Consider the following 19,829-nt stretch of genomic DNA (forward strand, 5'->3'; position numbering starts at 1 on the left):
ATAAAGGTTAATAGCTTAGTTGGCTTTTTGTAATTCAACATACCATTTTCGTGTTTTTCTTATTAGCCTTGACTGTACCTTTGCTGTTCTTTTCTAGCAAAAAAAGTATTCTAACGAGTTTTGTGAAAAGTTGCTGGAATTTAAACTTAGTTTTGGTTTGGATTATTTGTTTTATAGTTGTTTTATGAGTTTGTATTTTGTTAACACTGATAACAATTTTACAAGCGAAATACTAATACTTTATTATAAGGTTTTTGAAATTGTCACTCATTAAAGGCATATAATCCCCTTAATGAATTTATATCTATTGAACATATAGTCAAATTTATGTTTATTGGCCAATTTAGAATGAAGAAGATAGGAAATAGTTAATTGCATTAATGATATTGCTTCTTGACTGTTTTTTCCTGAAAATAGTTCTTACCCGTGAAATCTTAAAAGTAGAAGGTTTTATATGAGCTTGAAGCTAATATAATGTTTGAATATCTAACTATTTATTTAATAGATGTCTTATGAATGTATGTCAATTGGGGTGAGGATGCAAGGTGGAGGGGGAATTTCCCCTCCAAAAGACCTTTTTTTGCCACCTCTTCCAGGATTTTGAAAAACACTGTTTTCTTAAGTAATGTTAACTGAAAATGCTGATACAAAGATTATATGAAATAACTGTTGGTATTATTAAGCTATTTGGTGTCAATGTTATTATAGTAAAAAAAAAAAAAAAAAAACTGTAGGCAGGTATCGTGTTTTTTTTTTTTTTAATTTTAGTTAAAATAGTATATGCTGAAATTTTGGACAACATTAGGTACTATTTGTTTTTTTCAAATACTTTTTGGCCTCCAACGACAAGTAGCTTGACCAGCAAATGGCCGGTAGAGGTCACTAATGGTAGCTCTTTGAGCAGGATTTTTCGAGGGCTACTTTAAAAAAAATATTTTTGAAAATAATATTAAAGTCTCAGTTTGGAAATCTATCTGTTTTTGTGCTATGATCCTTTAAATTCTTGTTTAAAGTATAAACAAATTTTTAAACTTTATTGTTTTGTTTCAAATTTTGAGCGTTTGTGAAATTTCTGATAAGTAATTTTCAGCAAAATAAAAAAAACTGCCCTAGGGCTGAATAATTTGAAGCAATTCCGCATTACTGACCATTCCAATTTCAGTTGAAAGATAATAACCTTCTGAATAAAATAGTAGCTTTCGTTTGGAAGTATCTCAAGCTTATAAATCCGATTTCTTCCGCTGATAAACATTCGATTTATTTCAGAAATTTTATTTTTTCTAAGCCCCAGTTTGAAAAATATAATTCTTCACTGTTGGTCAACATCATAGATTACTAAACTAAGGGGAAGCATAACCTTTGTGTTTTCAGTCTAACTAAATGGTAGTGAGGTGTTCACCAACTTCGTGACTCTAGAAAATACCTCCGGGGGGTTCAGGACACCATTATCGGGACTTCAAAACTTGAATCTCTGACTCCCGGACGTAGATTCGTGGCACTTATTGTGTAAATCTGAATGCACTAAGTTGTTAACCCCTTGCCAATACACCTGCCATTAAAATTAAATATAAAACTAAATATAAGTTTATCTATTCAGGGAATGTATTAGTACATAAACCATAGTGATCTAGGAAAAAAGAATGAAGAAAAATCAAGAAAAATTACAAGTTTACTGCGTACAATTTGAACGCTTCTTGTGCAAGGGTTGATACAGCTTTGTTCAAAAGTTTCTGGCGGTCTATAAAAAAAAAAAAAAAAAAAAAAAAAAAAATGTCTGCAGCTCTCCACTAATAGAATCATTTTAATATTTTATTACAGATTCGTGAGAATCTGTCTTTGACGGGGTGTATCTTGGACCAAATTTCCTGTGCTAAGTTAAGTTCTGACAGAATATATTTAATTTATAATTCAGAAGAGGATATTTTGGCAAGTGTTTAAGAATGAACATGAAAATTTTTGAAGTCTGACTTAGAAAATATGTCAGCTCCTCAAAACATCTAAATAAGGAATATTTTCAATAGAATTGCGCCTCCGATGTGCATTTGATTCTAAACTAAGGATAGCAGCCTGCTGATCCTTTCAGCAGCTGGTCGGGATAGCAGCTAGTGATCTTTCAGAACCCATAAATAAGAAATTACTTTGTAAAAGGTAGAAGTGTCACTGATACTTTCTAGCAGCAAACAAAAACGTTTGATTTTTATATAGTTACATTTTTGTTCTTGGGAGGGGATGCATCAGCAGAGGGATTCCCCCTGTTTTCTTCCGTTTGTACTATTGAATTCTATTTTTATAGCATAACAATTTTCGAGAATAATGATGTTACTGATATCCTTGTATAAATGGAGTAACTCATTTGTCACCTATGCTGCTTTTCCTGAGCACCAAAATTAGAAATCGGCATTCCCCTTTAAGCTGTCATTGCTAAGTGGTTGGCGCGCCGGTTTGCGAATTCTTTGCCCAAGGGGAACAGGTTCTATCCCTGGCATAGCCAGTTATTTGGTTTGGAGATGGAGGTCAGTGGCGAGACTCTTTAAGCTCAGTCAGAGTCGACCCGGCTTTAAATGGGTACCTGAGAAATCTGGGGAAGGTAAGCTGGAAGGGTGTGCGAAAGCACAAGATGGCTGGCCCCCAGTCCCCCATTGCACTTCCTGGCTGAAGGGCCACAAAACGGAGGTGAGCACCACAGATTTGGACCTTAAGGGTCTAAGGGTCTTAAGGGTCTTTTTTTTTCACCAGGAAACAGCCGAGCTCAAGTTACTATTTATTAAAAAAGAAAAATATGAAAACTTAATAGGTTCTACTTAATTTGGTCTTTTTCAATTTACTTTATATATTTATTGGTTGTAAATTTGTGTATATGGATTTAATAGGTTGGTTTTGACAAGAGTTAAGCTTTACTTTAACAGTTTGTTTTTATAACGCCCTAAGAAAACAGACGTCTTTGTGTGGACGAATATTTAGTTTGGTTTTGCTTCGAATCTGAACTGAGTTTAAAAAAAAATCTGGCTGATGAAGCTAAGTTTGATTCCAATCACGACCCTTTGTTGTCATTATTTTTCAATGGTATGCACCTAGGCTGATTTAGAATTTATTTTTCAATTCATTAAAGAGCATTTGAGTTAGAAATTAAAGAAAAACATTCAGAAATTTTGGCTTGAAACTTATGAATCTGATATTTTATTTCTTAACATTCAGGTAGTCACTTCAAGAAAATCAAAAAGGAAGGGGGGGATTCTCAAAATCTATCGGAGGGGGAACCTCATTGTTTTTCCTTTTTTTTAAATAAAAAGGCCAAACAAAGATATTTTTCTATGGAAGTACCAAAAAGAGGTATTTTCTAAATGAAAGGCAAGGATTTTTTAAAAGCAAGGAGGGCAATTGCCCTCCTTGTCTCCTCAACCCAATTGAGGTACCTTTTACTATTCGTAAGCCAGCTACTAAATTGATAGATAAAATTCAAATATAACTTTATGTTTAAGTCCAAATAAACTTTTACTTTTTTTAATGTTTCACGCGCCAGTTAAACAAATTCCAGGAAGAAAATAGTCAAGGTACAGTATCATTAATATAATTTACTAATTGTTATCCTACATTAGCCAATAACCACAAATTCAATCTCCCTCATATGCTTGTAATGAACGAAAGGGTCAATATCTTAGTTCCTTCCAGGCTTCTAAAACTAAGAGCTACAAAAAAAAGTCCCTTTTGTCTGGCGTTTTGAACGAAATAGACTAATAAAAGACGAATGAATAAATCTAGAAACTTCAATGATAAAATAATAATAAAAATGATCCTTTTTTGCATATTTGTTTAATAAAACTCACAAACTTTGCAATTACTTATGAAAATTCCGACATTATTTATGTATAAAAATAAATTACAAAATAAAATTTAAACTCTTCTATTCTTTATATCACTCTTCTCTAAAGTTTCATTTTCAACTGGAGAAGATAGCAAACTTTTTCTTCTTTTATAGTCTAATATTTTCTGTTTCAACTTCAATCTGGCATGCGGATCAAGACTTTCTAATAAGGCATCCAAATTTCTAGCAGGCCTAGGAGTTGATCTTGTTCTGCTTATGGATACCAGCGGATTTGCTGTTACAGATTCAACTGATGAACTGACAGAATACTTAATAGGTTGCCAAGGGTTTTTAAAACCTAAAGAAAGTGATTGTTTACTTTCAATATTGTTGTTTTGCTCTATCACCTGTGTATTAGCAAAATTCTGATATCCTCTCTCCTCCTCTTTATCTGCGATTTGTTGCCCTGAGCTCCCACGACTAAGGACGGAAGGTCTAAGGGATGAGTAAAGGGGATGATTCGTTCCCTTAAGATTATTTTCAAGGCTGGGTGAGGCTTGTTCTCCATTGTATGTGTTGAGAATTTTCACTGGTTGTGGTGAATAACTACTTTCTGATGGTATATTTGATACAACAAAAGGCAGACCTTTGTTTGGTAACAATGAAACAGTATACTCCTTAAATTGATCTCTTTCAGAATCCCTGGAGTCGTAGTGGTTAACATCAATATTAGGTGAATTCACTTTATCTTTTTCTCCATTTTTCAGTTGAAGATGATTATCGTTTTTATAATTAGCATCAGACTTAATATCCTCTTCAAGTTTTGTATCGATCTGAGTATCTTTTGAACCTAACGGAGAAGCGTTGTCATGTTGGTCTTTTTGAAAAACGGGAAGCTCCGCTGACTCACTATCTTTATCTATGTTTTCCAAAATTCTCATCAAGTATTGTTCCAAATATTTATCAATACGTTCCTTGTCTATATTTGTAACTAACTGTTCTTCATTCCCTTTTGGAATGCTTTTTCCTACTGGGAGCTCTCCAATATTTAAATTATTCTTTTGGCCAGAATTAGTATTGTGAATATGAGGCAACCTTGAAGAAATCAAAGTGGCTTCAGATGTATATGGGACCACTTCAGTAGCATAATCTTGTCTAAAATAAGCTGTACTCGGTCTCTTTGTGATGGGAAATGAAGTTGAAGTAACCCTTTCGAAGCCACTTAGTTTTGGTGGGGAATAATAATGAATCAAGTCTCCTTTTGTGTCTAACTTTAACTGACTTGAATTAGAATGACGATGAGACTCATCTTGAGAAATTTCTATAGATTCAGAAAGTGTGGAGAATTTCGTTCCAGCTCCTACCAGCTGCTCAGCAGTAGAAGATGACAGTTGCTGAGTGTCATTGGATCGGTTATTTCGGTAGTATGTGTTATGCGGTGAATCCTCTACATTTTTGTTTTTTGTTTCTGAGTTCTTTTCTTCTTTTTTTGAATAGAAAGGGTTGTATGGTGACCCTGAATTCACATTAGGAAGAAGTAAGTAAATTCCAGCAGATATAGGAAGCTGCGAAATCGGAAGGAAAGCAGACTGACTAATGTTGAACTCCTCAAGATTAACATTGACCCAATCTGACTTGCTTGACTCAATCCCCTCTTTACCGAAACTATCTTTACTAAATTTGACTTCGCTATCCACTTCTTTCAAGCCGGTTTTAAATCTCGAGGATAGAGTGGAGCTATGTCCATAATTTTGATTGGTGAGACTAGTAGACGGAGTGTTTACGAAAAGTTCAGTATTTTTATCGGGGGGATACTTTGGATGTATAAGGCCAGATGAAGATGGCTCTGGAGTAGGAAATTCCAATTCACTGGCTGGTTTTGACGTTTCTACAGGTAGAGAAGCACCAACTGAATAGGGCTGGTAGGTATTGTTCTCTATTTGATATTTTAATGTACTTTGTGTAGTGGGTGTGTTGTAGGATCCAACCAACTCTGGGCCTAGGGGACTTTGATGCAAATTCAAGGGATAAGGCCCTGGGAGGTTTTGAAAATACCCTCGATAATAAGGATTATAAGGAGAAAGAGCGTTGTACGGGTTAAAATTGTTAAATAAATGAGGATATAAAGGGTATGGGGGATAACCCTGGTATTGATATGTATTATTATGTATTTGAAAATAATCGCTCTGGTTTAAGTTGGCTGTGCTTGTAAGGGACGCCTTAGAGCTTAAATCAGTATCGTTGCTACTGCTTACCATATTTTCATGCGATTGGTTTCTTTCTCGAACCGTCGAATTATTATTAGAACTTTGCTGAGGAACGTAGGATGGAACCCATGTCGTTTTTATGTTTGCAAAAGGATTTTGGTTAGTTTTATTGTAATCTCCAAAAGAATATCTATCCAAATTAGCTGCTGTTTGTGGCGGATTATGAAGCGAGCCAACGATTTCAGAATGAGTGTTTACACCCAGCTCTAAGTTTGTTTGCAGTAGCTCTCCATTTTGCATTGTTACCAAGGTGTTATCATATAAGCTTTGACCTGGTCTTGCTACGCTTTCATTGAAACTATGACCCAGATTTGCAGTTTTTAAAGAATGCTTACCTTCACGTTGTCCGTTGCTAATATTGGTATCATGCATAGAAGTGTATTTATTTTCTCCAGAATTTATAGAGGGAATATATGAGAAAGTACTTTGATCATCAATGTAAAGTTTTTGAGGTTGATCCAGTGCGCCTGGAACTCTTTTATAATTTGGATTATAAGGTGAAAAAGTGTTTGTTGTGTCCTGATGAAATTTATTAAACGGCACTAAAGGAGTTTCTCTATAATTTTGCACTGGGTAATCTTTATCATTTGCTTTAAAAAAAGGATTATGTGGCGAACCTCTGTAATTCTGGTTATCGGTGTGCCCTTTTGACGGTGAATTACCCGTTCCGTCCTGTAAGGAAATAGGATGCAGAAGTGAGTGCTCTTTGTTAAATTGCTCACTTTGAACCTTGTGAAACCCACTAGGATTTTTACCAGGCACATTTTCAGATACAGGACTTCCAGCTTGGGAGAATATATTATGACTACTAGAATTAGATCCTTTGGTGTCTGCGTAGTTATAGGCTTTATAAAAAGGATTATTCAGTGAGCTTCCGTAATTCTTACTATTTGTATATAGATGACCAATTCCAGCATGAGAGGAGACAGCGTGTGGGAATGAATGCTCTTTGCTCAAATATTCCTGATGAACATGATGAAATTCAGCAGGGTTTCTAACGGGTGTGTTTGCAGATTCAAGCTTTCCAGTTTGTGGTGATTTATTAAAATCACCACTAGAATTAAAACCCTCTTTGTTTCCTATGTAATCATAGGCTTTATAAAAAGGATTATATTCTTGATTCTTTGATTCGTGATCCGTGATTGGTGAATATTCGTGATTCTTATTATTACCCTTTATATGACCGATTCCATCTTGTGAGGAGACAGAGTATGTTGACAAACCCTCTTGGCTGAAGTATTTATAGTGGACTTGCGGGGTTTCGTTGGGGTTTTTAATGGGTTCTGCTTGTGAGTTGGGCCTTCCAGCTTCTGGGAATATATTATGAGGGATATTAGAATTCAGACTTTCTATGTTATCTGCATAGTCATTGGCTTTATAAAAAGGATTATACAGTGAAGCACTGTGCTTCTTGCTATCACCGTGCATATGACCCACGTGCTCCCACGTGCTTTCGTCGTGGGAGGAAAAAGAGTGTGACAGAGAATGCTCTTTGACTGAAGCTTCAAATAGGACCTTATGGTATTCATTAGGATCTTTACTAAGTTCTCTTTCAGGTATAGGACTTCCAGCTAGCGGAAATATATTATGATTACTCTCAGTTTTAAAAGCAGGCCTTGACGGATCAAACGAATGACCTTGTTGAAAGTCGTTTTTCTTCGTGTCATAATTCAACAATTGTTCTTTCCTTGTTTGATGTATGTCATCTAAAACTACACTTGGCCTTATGACTGTTTTAGCAGCGGATAGGGAAGTTGGACTATTATAGTTAGAAGGGATATCTCTAGGTGGTTCAACAATTTTAATAACCATTTCATTTATCTCTTTGTCTTGGTTCTTCTGCAATTGAAAAGTGTCTTTAGTTCTATACAATTCTGCATTAGCTGTCTCAACTCTATTGGCATTCCATACAGTAGGTCTTTTTATGTAGTGAAACGCATTAGTGTCATCTGTATTATCTACTTTGATATTTTGAGCCTGTGTTGATGATCCCTTAGTTCTTAGAACACTATTTCCGGGCTCTTTGTAGTAAGGGTTATAAGGTGAAGCATATGATTTTAATTCACTCTTATTCTCAGATTCATTATCTAGATGACTTACGCTTGGAGATAACTGCGGTTTTATAATTGTCTGTTTCAATCCTGCCACGGTAGATTGCTTGAAACTAGGTTCAAAGCTTTTACTATCTGATGTATGGGTATTGGGCTCATTTAATTGGACACTTCCTTTGTAACCCGATTCATGGTCTATCTTATAACTTTGGAGGTATTGCGATTCCTCATTTGGTACAATACGTATAGACGGCTTAAAGGAATTAGTTATAACACTTTTTGTCCCGGCCTTTAAATTGTAATACTGAATATCTTGCGGCTCCATTGAGTATAATTTTTCAGTTTCTGAATCATTATATTTAGCGTTTGAATAATCGGGATGTGATATGTAGGCAGAGTCGTGATGAGACAGCTCGTCTTTCGGTGAAGGTTTATTCTCTACATTGGCAATAGGAGAGCGATTGTTTTCTCCTTTGAGGGGATAATTTGGTTGACCAGAATTCAAGGAAAAGGGATCGTTTGCTCCAATTACTCCAGCCGATTCCTTGATATATGTCTTCCATGAAACTGTTGGGTTACTGAAAGTTGGTGGGTTTTGAGTAGCTGTTGATATGAAGTAATCATTTACATAATTAAAGGTTGGAGTTTTGGTAGTGAACCGAACGATATTAGCATTGTTTGTTTTAGAATTGTCTTTTATATTTATTGTTTCACTTAACTGTAAACTCTCTCCAAAATTGTTTTTGTGCGTGGGTAGTTTTTGATTCGGCTTATCAAAAGTGTTCGTGTTTTTCTCACCATCATAAAGATATACGTTATCTCGCTCAACATGTTCCAGCACAGCTTTTGTGTTATTAGTCTGTAATTTGTAGCTTGATTCATACAAAGGTATTTGATCTCTGAAAAGAGGCTCGTAAAATTTAGATAAATTTTCATTCTTTTCTTCCTCCTTTGTCAAAGGGGTTTTCGTTGTGAGTAGATCATTCGGATTAAAATAGTTAAAATATACTGTCTTTTCAGTAGGTTTGTGAATTTTGTCCAGTTGAACTGGCAGTCGTGATGCTGGCTTTTTCTCCAGTATTGCAAAAGTAGGGGGGGCTTGTGTAGTATAAACTCTTTCATTAGGCTTTAATTCTTCAACGTGAGAAATTTGGTGGTGAACATTTTCAACGACAGGCTTTTCAGGACGTGGGGCCAGCTGGAAAGAGGGTTTAAATTTCATTGGACGGGTTTTGGTATTGGAAGAATATATTTTTAATGGCCGGTTTCCATAGTCAACGTACTGGGAAATTAAGGAACTAGGCTTAAATTCTGGTGTTTTATCTAAAACAGATATGCTAGAAATAGATTCAAGCTTTGGCTCATTGGCTTTAGAATAGCCAAGGTTTGGCACTGCAAGGGGGGTTTCTCGTGTCAAGGTTTGCTCTTCTTTGAACCTGTTCTTACTATTATCGAAGTAATGTGGCTCATAATTATATTCTGGATAAAAAATTGGAGTAGCAAATAAATCTGAAGGCTCTGTTGTAACTTCACTTTTGGTATCCCCATTAATTGAAGCAGAGTATTTTCCCCTTTCAAAGGGTGTACTACTTAAGTCAATCACATGATGAAAGCTGCCTGCTTGAAGAGGGTGTTCATCCAAAGTCAAATCTTCATTCTCAGCTTTTTGTTTCAGTTCAGCAATTATGTCATCAATGTCCTCTGATTGATATTTTTCTCTTTCAAACTGTGATTCAAAGTTATTAATCTTATAATCTGAGGCATTTTCAGGGTCAGCATTAACTTCCGACTGTGGGATAATATGTGGACGTTTTTCAGCAGATGGTAAATCTGTCTCAAAACCTTCAAAGTCCTCTGGGGAATTTTGATGACCGGGGTGCTTAAACCTAACCGGAATCCTTTGCGGCCGTGAGTGAACCGGTCTTTTTGAATTTAAGCTGATAACTTCATAATTTATATTTCTATATTTTTTCTCCCCTCTCTCATAATGGTCTTGATCTAAAAAACTATTCTTATACTGTTCCTTCCTTTCGTCTTCTTTGTCTCTGTATTTTGCTTCTTTCTCCGGCAATTTACCCTCCAAGTCTGTCTCAGTTATCCCCTCAGGGTTATGGAAACTATACTTTGGTTTTCGTCTTTTATTTTTTGCAACTATTTTGATTTGTTCTTCTAATTCTCTAAGGGGTGGTCTATTATTTTCTGCTCTTTCACCATGATTTATAACTTCAATATGACCAGTCACAGGATCGATGTATGTTATATTGGCTCTGTAGCCAAGATCATCGGCTATGTAGTTAACTACTTGAATTCTTCCATCTGGCAACGTCACCTGGTATTCACCCTTAGTTTTGCCATCTTCTGATGTTTCGTGATGAGCGTGGCTACTCAACTCCCTTGGGTCGTCAACGTTGTATCCAAATTCGTATGTGGCTTGTTGCTAAAAGAAAAATTAACACCGTTAGTTTAGCCTCTTTGACACTAATTAGATTAATTCCCTCGTTGAATTTTTTGGATCGCAAACGCCTATACATTAGATTATTGCAACCTTAAAGTACGAAGGACATTAAATTAAACACATTTTTTTTTGTTTCCCTGACACAGTGGTGGTTCTGGCCTCTCTTGTGCCCGGGGGAAAATCTTAATTAGCACCCTCCCCTGCCTGTCTCCCTCAAAACTCTTAAGCCAAATTTTAACAAAATGTTCATTTATTAACGAAATTATTTTAGATTTATTAATTAGTTAATAATTTATTTTTGATTATTTCTTATTACTTATTTAAATTGTATATTTTAATATTTTTTTTATTTAATTAATTAATTAATTAATAATTTAGTAATTATTTTTATTTATTAACTGCACCTGTAAAATTAAAAAAATTACAAAATGACTATAACCAATACATTATTTATTTGAAATCTTCCGCCCCTAACATTTCTACGCCAGGGACTAATGTCCCGTCTGTTGCCCCCCCTAAAACCTCTACCTGAGCTAGTTTCAGGTCTTTACATACATGAAAATCACGATTTTCTAAGATTTTTCTTCTGTTTTGAGTTTTAGGGTAGTACTATATTTTTGTCACCATTGCCTGGTTGAATCGTGAGAATGAATAGATAATGATAATCAGTCACACTTCACAGCACTTTTTGTCCTTAAAATTTAAACGTTGACATTTCTTTGACTTCGAAAGACTACTGCACGTACAAAAGAAAGCTGCACCTACTTAAACTGTTTGGTGCAGTGTGTCCCTTGTTATCTGATTTTTTTTTTTGTGATCCACGATTATTATTTTTTTTTTTTGGTATCTGCTGCTATGGGGGTTTTCTTCACCAAAAATAGAATTCACGATTTTTTATAATATATGATATATTTATGATGATAAACTAATTTATGATCATACATTCATGACGTGCAAATTTATGATACACTAATTTCATGGCTGTGTAACTTTCCACTTTACCCGTTAAAATGGTCAGAGTCAGGGTTGCCAGTCCTCGCAATTTATCACTATTTCTAGTGATTTTTTTTATACAGTACTGCCTAAAAATAAAAAGTCAATAAATCAGCAAATAATTTACTAGATTATTGAAAAAAATCGTTTAAATCTAGTGATTTTTTTTTCACCGGGTAGTAGCTCTAATCAGAGTTAATTTTCACTGCCTTTGGTACTTCAAGAATATTCATCTATGTTATACTTATTATGTATTAAATATTGAATGCTAAATCTTGTTTTTAAGCTAATTTGAAGGGTAGGGGGTCATAGGATCAGACCATCTTTTCCTTCACATTGGCTTGAATTTATTTTTTTTAAGTTGCTTTCTCTTCACTTGCGTTTAAGTATTTAACGTATTTTGGATTTTTATGTGTATACACAAACCATTTATTTCTTAAAAGTAAACGTTATCCTTAGAAAAATAGTAAAAGAATAAATAATATCAATCAGAATTCCATACATTTAATTAGAGAGAGAGAGAGGGGAGAGAGAGAGAGAGAGAGAGAGAAAGAGAGAGAGAGAGAGAGAGAGAGTCTTTTAAGTTTATCTTATTATTTTTTTTCTTTTTTAGGTTCATACGTATAAATGCAAATAATGACATCTTGCTACCCTTAAATTGAGAAGGTGAAATGTCTTTTTTAATATATAGACCTATCCTAAGGAGTCTCTTTGGAAAAAAGAAAGATTTACGCCAAAATATGCATAAACACGAATAGTTAGACGAAAAATTTATCAAACAGTTCGTGCTAACGAACTGTAGTAAGGATCGACCCGGCTAAATAGAACCCAAAACTCTAAAAAATGGAATTTTGATACCAATAGCTACATAAAAAGAATCGCATTTTAATGCTGATTATGAATATATACGTTTCATCAAGTTTAGTCTTACGAATCAAAAGTTACGAGAATGAGAAAATTTGCATTATTATAGAAAATAGGGGAAAACATCCCCTAAAAGCTATTGAATCTTAACGAAAATTCCACCATCAGATTCAGCGTATCAGAGAACCCTACTGTAGAAGTTTCAAGCTCCTATCTACAAAAATGTGGAATTTTGTATATTTTGCCAGAAGGCAGATCACGGATGCGTGTTTATTTGTTTGTTTGTTTTTTTTTTTATTTTCCCCAGGGGTGATCGTATCGACCCAGTTGTCCCAGAATGTTGCGAGAGGGCTCATTCTAACAGAAATGAAAAGTTCAAGTGCGCTTTTTAAGTGACCATAAAAATTTTAGGGCACCTAGGCCCCCTCCCACGCTAATTATTTTCCCAAAGTCAATGGATCAAAATTCTGAGATAGGCATTTTATTCAGCATAGTCGAAAAGCCTTATAACTATGTCTTTGGGGACGACTTACTCCTCCACAGTCCCCGTGGGAGGGGCTACAAGTTACAAACTTTGACCAGTGCTTACATATAATAATGGTTATTGGGAGGTGTACAGACGCTTTCAGGAGTATTTTTTGGTTGGGGGAGGGGTTGAGAAGAGGGGGATATGCTGGGGGAACTTTCCATCGATGAATTTGTCATTCTTAATGAATTAGGACAAAATTCAATATTTAGTGTAAAGAGAGAGGTACTGACGAGGGGGCAAACCCTCTCATATGTGTAATAAAAACATGAGAATAAAAATTTCTTTACGTAAGCTAATTTATAATTTGCGTATATCTTTTACTAACTAAAAGATTCGTAAAAAATTAAAAGTTCTAGTTGCCTTTTTAATTAACCAAAAAATTTGAGGGCAACTAGGCTTCCTCCCCCGCTCTTTTTTTCTCAAAATCATTCGATCAAAATTATAAGAAAGCCATTTAGCAAAAAAAAAAAAAAAAAAAATGCAAATTTCGTTTTAATTATTCCTCTGCGGAGAGCCAAAGTCAAAACATGCATTGATTCAAAAACGGCCAGAAATTAAATAAAACAAACAAGTTTTTTCAACCGGAGCGACATTAAAACTAAGGAGCGACATTAAAACTTAAAACAAACAGAAATTACTTCGTATATGAAAGGGGCTGCTTCCTCATCAACGCTCGCTCATTACGCTAAAGTTTTTTACTGTTTTAAAAAGAAGAGTTGGGAGAAAGAGTAAAACTTTAGCGCAAAGAGCGGGGCATTGATAAGGAAGCAGTCCCTTTCATATACGAAGTAATTTCTGTTCGTTTTAAGTTTTAATGTCGCTCCTTACTTTCAGTTGAAAAAACTTGTTTTTTTTTTATTTAATATCTTTGAGAGACAAAGCCAACCGTCTTTGTCTTCAAACAATCTCTAACAATAATCTTTGCCTTGATCATCTTTTATAACAGTAGGGTTGTCATCCCCTAGCAATTTTATTTTTGACCTGGTGACGGCCGTGGAGAACATACAACTAAAGAGAAAATTTTCATTCATCGAGTCACGCCTTAATCAGTGAAAACTTGGCTTTAACCACAGCAAGGCGGTAATTAAAAAGTATATTTGCAAAAAAGTGTGAGAAGTTTTTAAAAACATGTTTAATATTCAGATTCTGCAGTTGAACACTTGAGGCTACGTAATAACATCTATATAAGTTTCACTTGTGAGGAAGAAATTGTAACAAATATTGATGTAGTACAAAGACCTATCCCCCCCCGATTATTGACTTAAGAGTCTAAACGTTTGAATCCTGACTCCAGCTTTAATATCCGTGCTATGCGTACACTTTGTAACATTTTCCGATAAGTTACCTAGTACCTTCAATCTGTGTAATGCAAAGAACAATTTTGAATTCTAAAATGCTATGAGCTGATAAAAGGGAGGGAAGATGGGGGAAGGGAGAGAATAGAAGACCACGATCTGGAGGGGTGACAACCAAGAGTAAGTTAGAGTGAAAAGAATTACAACGAGCTCAAGAAAAAATACAATCGCTAATAATAAAAAAATGAGGAAATAAAAATCCATGAGATGGGGGGGGGGATATTATCCTTGACAATATTTCAAAGCTTAGAACTTAAAGATCTAGATTAATTGATGCTAGATCAGTCAATGCCTAAGACAACAATAATTTGTAATACAGTAATATTAAGAAAATTTAAACAAATTTTTCTGTAAGTTCAAATTTTAAATAAATCTTCTGCATCCTAAATCTTATGAAAAAATTATGAAAAAATGGAATATTTAGTTTTTTTCTTACTTACTTTATTCTTAAGCCAAAAGTAGCATAACCAACATTGTGTCGCGTAGCAATTTCTTATAAGAAAATTTCAACTGGCGGAATTTGTACAAACTCTAGATTAGAGTAAAAATGGGCTAAATTCTAGCACCGAATTCTCAGATATATGGTCAGTTCAAGTAATAAAGACCAGATTTTGCCACTTTTTCGGTGAAAAATCAAGCAGGAAAACCTAGCAGTACTTGCCCTACAGATATTCAGAACTAATGATCAAATAGTTCGTGGTAACGAACTGTAGTAAGGAGCGACCCAGCTCAATAGTAACCAAAACTCTAAAAAATGGAATTTTGATACCAATAGTTACATCAAAAGAATTGAATTTAATGCTGATTTTAAATATACAAATTTCATCAAGATCAGTTATAACCATCAAAAGTTACGAGCCTGAGAAAATTTGCTTCATTTTAGAAAATAGGGGGAAACATCCCCTAAAAGTCAAACAATCTTAACGAAAATCACACCATCAGATTCAGCGTGTCAGAGAACCTTATTTTAGAAGTTTCAAGCTCCTATCTGCAAAAATGTGGAATTTCGCATTTTTTGCCAGAAGACAGAACACGGATGCGTGTTTATTTGTTTTCTTGTTTTTTTGTTTTTTTGTTGTTTTTTTTTCCAGGGGTGATTGTATCGACTGAGTGGTCCTAGAATCTTGCGAGAGGTCTCATTCTAACGGAAATTAAAAGCTCTAGAGCCCTTTTTAAGTGACCAAAAAATTGGAGGGCACCTGGGCCCCCTCCCACGCTCATTTTCTCACCAAAGTCACCAGATCAAAATTCTGAGATAGCCATTTTATTCACCATAGTCGAAAAACCTAATAACTATGTCTTTAGGGAGGACTTACTCCCCCGTAGTCCCCGTGGGAGGGGCTGCAAGTTGAAAACTTTGACCTGTGTTTACATATAGTAATGGTAACTGAGAAGTGTACAGACGTTTTCAGGGAGATTTTTTGGTTTAGGGGGGAGATTTGGTGGGGGAGTTAAGTGGGAGGATATTTTCATGGAGAGACTTCTCATGGTAAAAGAAAATTTCAATGAAGGGGCGCAGAATTTTCTAGCATTATTTGAAAAAACAATGAAAAAATAAATATGAAAAATTTTTTCTACTGAAAGTAAGGAGCAGCATTAAAAATTAAAACGAACAAAATTATTACGCATATGAGGGGTTTACCTCCTCGTTATACCTCACTCTTTCTGCTAAAGTATTTTTAGTAATTTCAACTATTTATTCTACGGCCTTTGTGATTCAGAGGTCATTCTTAAGGAATTGGGACACAATCTAAGCTTTAGTGTAAAGAGCAAGGTATTGACGAAGGTTGAACCTCCTCATATACGCAATAAAAACATACGAATATAGAAGTTCGTTACGTAAGTTAATTCGTAAGTTACGTATATTTTTTACCAATGAAAACGTTTGTAAAAAATTATAAGTTCTAGTTGCTTTTTTAAGTAATCAAAAACTTGGAGGGCAACTAGGCCTCCTCCTTCGCTTCTTTTTTCTCAAAATCTTCCGATTAATTGCAATCAATTAATATGCAAATTTCGTTTTAATTGTTTATGTGCGGAGAGCCAAGATCAAAACATGCATTAATTCAAAAACGTCCAGAAATTAAATAAAAAAAAACAAGTTTTTGTAACGGTAAGTAAGGAGCGACATTAAAACTTAAAACGAACAGAAATTGTTCCGTATATGAAAGGGACTTTTCCTCCTCAACGCCCCGCTCTTTACGCTAAGGTTTCTTACTGTTTTAAAAAGTAGAGTTAAGAGAAGGGTCAAACTTTAGTGTAAAGAGCGGGGCATTGAGGAGGAAAAGTCCGTTACATGTACGGAGTAATTTCTGTTCGTTTTAAGTTTTAATGTCGCTCCTTACTTACCGTTACAAAAACCTGTTTTTTTATTTAATAATAAGGTAAAGATAAAGAATACGATACTGGACTTTCCAGTGCCTACCGGTAATGATTATATCCGTTGTCTGGCCCCTCAACTAGGTAGTGAAATAGGGGAGGGGATCAGCCAAAAGGTTTACCTTTCCCAGATTTCTCCAAGTAACCATTTAGAGCTGTGTAGACTCTGGCTGAGCTTACGGAGTCACGCCACTGACCCCCGTCCTAAGCCAAATAACCAGTCGCACCAGAACTCAAACTTCGTCTTTACGGACAAAGGATTTTAATTTTAGCGTGATAATCACTCGACTAGTGATCAAAGCAAAAAATGTGTTATGAATATAAATTTTGCTTGAAACGACTGTGTAGGAAAAATGAATCACTTAATATTAATCTTCCTTTGACCTACCAACTTCCCATAAGACAGTTTCCATGCTGATTACAAATCTGAAAACTCTTCTGCTCTATCACCTTACAAAGACATATTTTTTAATATGCTTTCGTTGCATATTCAGACACCGGGACACAAATGACGTGTTATGTCTGTTATAACGTAATAGAGGCAACAATCTTGACAGGGCCTTTTGAGGGTGAGGCTTTTCTTATTCCACGCATTCTCATGATTCCAATGGATCTGCCTTTTCAACCTAAAAGATTGCAATTCCCAATTTGATTAGCATATTTAGTTTTCAGTCCAGAACCACTAAAGCTATTATGTAAATATCAAAAATATTTATGTTGTCTGAGCAATAATTTTTAGTTTTCATTTCAAAATAGAAAATTAACTGACAATTTTAGAATCATAGCTATCTATATATATAAAAATAAGTTGTCTGTCTGTGGATCAGCTGACGTCATGTTTCTGTGTCGACTGGCGTCATGAAGTTAGTTGTCGTAATTTTTGCTATGACGGTGACGTCATTAAAGATATTTAAGACATATATGTTCACGTAGAAATCTATTAATGTTTAAGTTTAAAATGACTGATGAACTTACAATGGCAAAAGCCGATGAAGATGCTCAAAGAGTCTATGCCAAAAAACTTGCTGCTGATAGAGAAAGTCAGAAAAGAAAGCGTGCCGAGGAATCAAAAGAACAGCAAGGAAACAGGCTTGAGGCTAAAGAACGCAAAACCGCGCAGTTAGATGAAGATTCACCTGGACAGCGAGAGTCAAAACATATCAAAACTGAAAATGATAGCGATGATGATTGGGTTTGGGATCTTGACTTGGATTAGGTCATCAATGCCTACCAGATTCTAGTTAAAAAAACAAAGGTTCGGCGATATGTATTTCATAGTGAAGCTGAAAAATAAAGAAGAAAAAGAAAACTGAAAAAAGAAAAAATGTAAAAAACTAAAAAATACTAAAAAGAAAAAACACTCAAAGAGAAATTACAGACCGGGACACAAATGACGACCGGGACAGAGGGAATATAAATAACGACCGGGACACTCAAGGAGAAATTACAGACTGGGATACCGGGACACAAATGACGACCTGGACACAGGCAATATAAATGACGACCAGGACAACAATGGCAACACCCGAGGAAGCTGCTCAAAACGAATGTATTCACGCCGGAGTAGCTGAGTTGGTAAAGCGTTATGTTTCAGGTTCTAGGTCCGAGAGGCTCCAGGTTTGAACCTTGGCTTTAGCATTAATACAAAAGAAGAAAAAAACTAAAAAAGGTAAAAACTACAAAAAAACTAAAAAGAAAATATATATATATATATTTATATATATCATCTTTTCCACAAAAATAATAATTTAGTGCTTCTGCTTAAAAACAGCAATCGAATTGATGCCTCCTGATACGCAACTATCAACAAAGTGGCAATCGTTGTGGTCGGTGATCAGTTCTTACCTCGAGATAATATTCTTTATAGGCGAAACAATCGGTTGACAAGAATTGCTTAAACTCATCGATGCAACGATGCCCTACAATATCCTGACGAATATAAATGACGCCCGGGACACTCAAATAGAAATCACAGACTGGGACACCGGGACACAAATGACGACGGGGACACAGGGAATATAAATGGCGGCCCGGACACAGGGACACAACTACAACGGGGACGCCGGGGGGCACAGGGGGATATATAAATGACGACGGCAACAAAGGAAATGGTCGATTAGCAATCACCATCAACAAAGCTCAAGGGCAATCAATAGAATCATGAGGTATAGATCTTAATACGGATTGTTTTCCCATGGACCATTATGCGTTGCATGTTCAAGAGTCGGTAAATCTGACAATCTATTTATATGCACAGACGATGGGACAGCAAAGAATGTTGTATATTCGCAAGTTTTACGTAGTTAAAAACACATATATATATATATATATATATATATATATATATATATATATATATATATATATATTCACAGGTGGGACATAGGGACACAACTACAATGGCGCGTAACGACTTACGCGCGCGGGGGGGCTTGGGGGGGGGGGGCGCGAAGCGCCCCCACCAACTAGGTGTTGGGGTGGCGCGAAGCGCCACCCCAACAGCTAGTATATATATATATATATATATATATATATCTATATTCACAGGTGGGAGACAGGGACACAACTACAGTGGCGCGTAACTATGGCGCGTAACGACTTACGCGCGCGGGGGGGCTTGGGGGGCGATATAGATAGATCTAAAAGAGAGTGCAGACATGAGTTACTTACAAGGCAATAATCTGATTGAAGGGCCCCACTGCTCGAAATCACCCAGAAACACATAAACAGTCACTATATCGATTAGAGAAACTCGAGATAGGGTCAAAACAACGATGATGGGGAAGGAGATAGGGACTTTTTGCAAAGACGAGTGAAGATTCGCGATCATTTCACACCAAAAGAGCTCTAGTCTTTTATACCCAGCCTATCCGTTCTGGGTACTTGTCATGCAAATGGACTAATGTACAATACTAATGCAAATGGACTAATGTACAATACTAATGCAAATGGATTTAAAACTGCAAACGAACTGATAGAGAGGAGATCAGTGAATCTTTCTGTGTGAGTGTGTACCTAATTTCCAAATAGGAAATTTTTTGCTCAAACGTATGGATGAAACTGTCCTTGACTCAACAAAGTGACCTCTTGGAGTGGTCGAAATGTTGTTGGTTCTGGCACTATACCTGGCGATGAGT

General features: G+C 35.6%; 1 protein-coding gene across 1 annotated transcript in view; it reads right to left on the bottom strand.

The window, feature by feature from the left end:
• Positions 1 to 3,839: 3,839 nt before the first annotated feature.
• LOC136043797 (uncharacterized) overlaps positions 3,840 to 19,829 on the bottom strand; it is a 57,916-nt gene continuing 41,926 nt past the window's right edge. The window contains exon 3 of the mRNA XM_065728715.1: positions 3,840 to 10,557. Within this exon, the coding sequence (XP_065584787.1) occupies positions 3,892 to 10,557 (6,666 nt within the window). The 3' untranslated portion in view covers positions 3,840 to 3,891. The remainder of the gene's footprint in view (positions 10,558 to 19,829) is intronic.

This window comes from Artemia franciscana, chromosome 2 (genome assembly GCF_032884065.1).
Source record: "Artemia franciscana chromosome 2, ASM3288406v1, whole genome shotgun sequence".
Lineage (NCBI taxonomy): Eukaryota > Metazoa > Arthropoda > Branchiopoda > Anostraca > Artemiidae > Artemia > Artemia franciscana.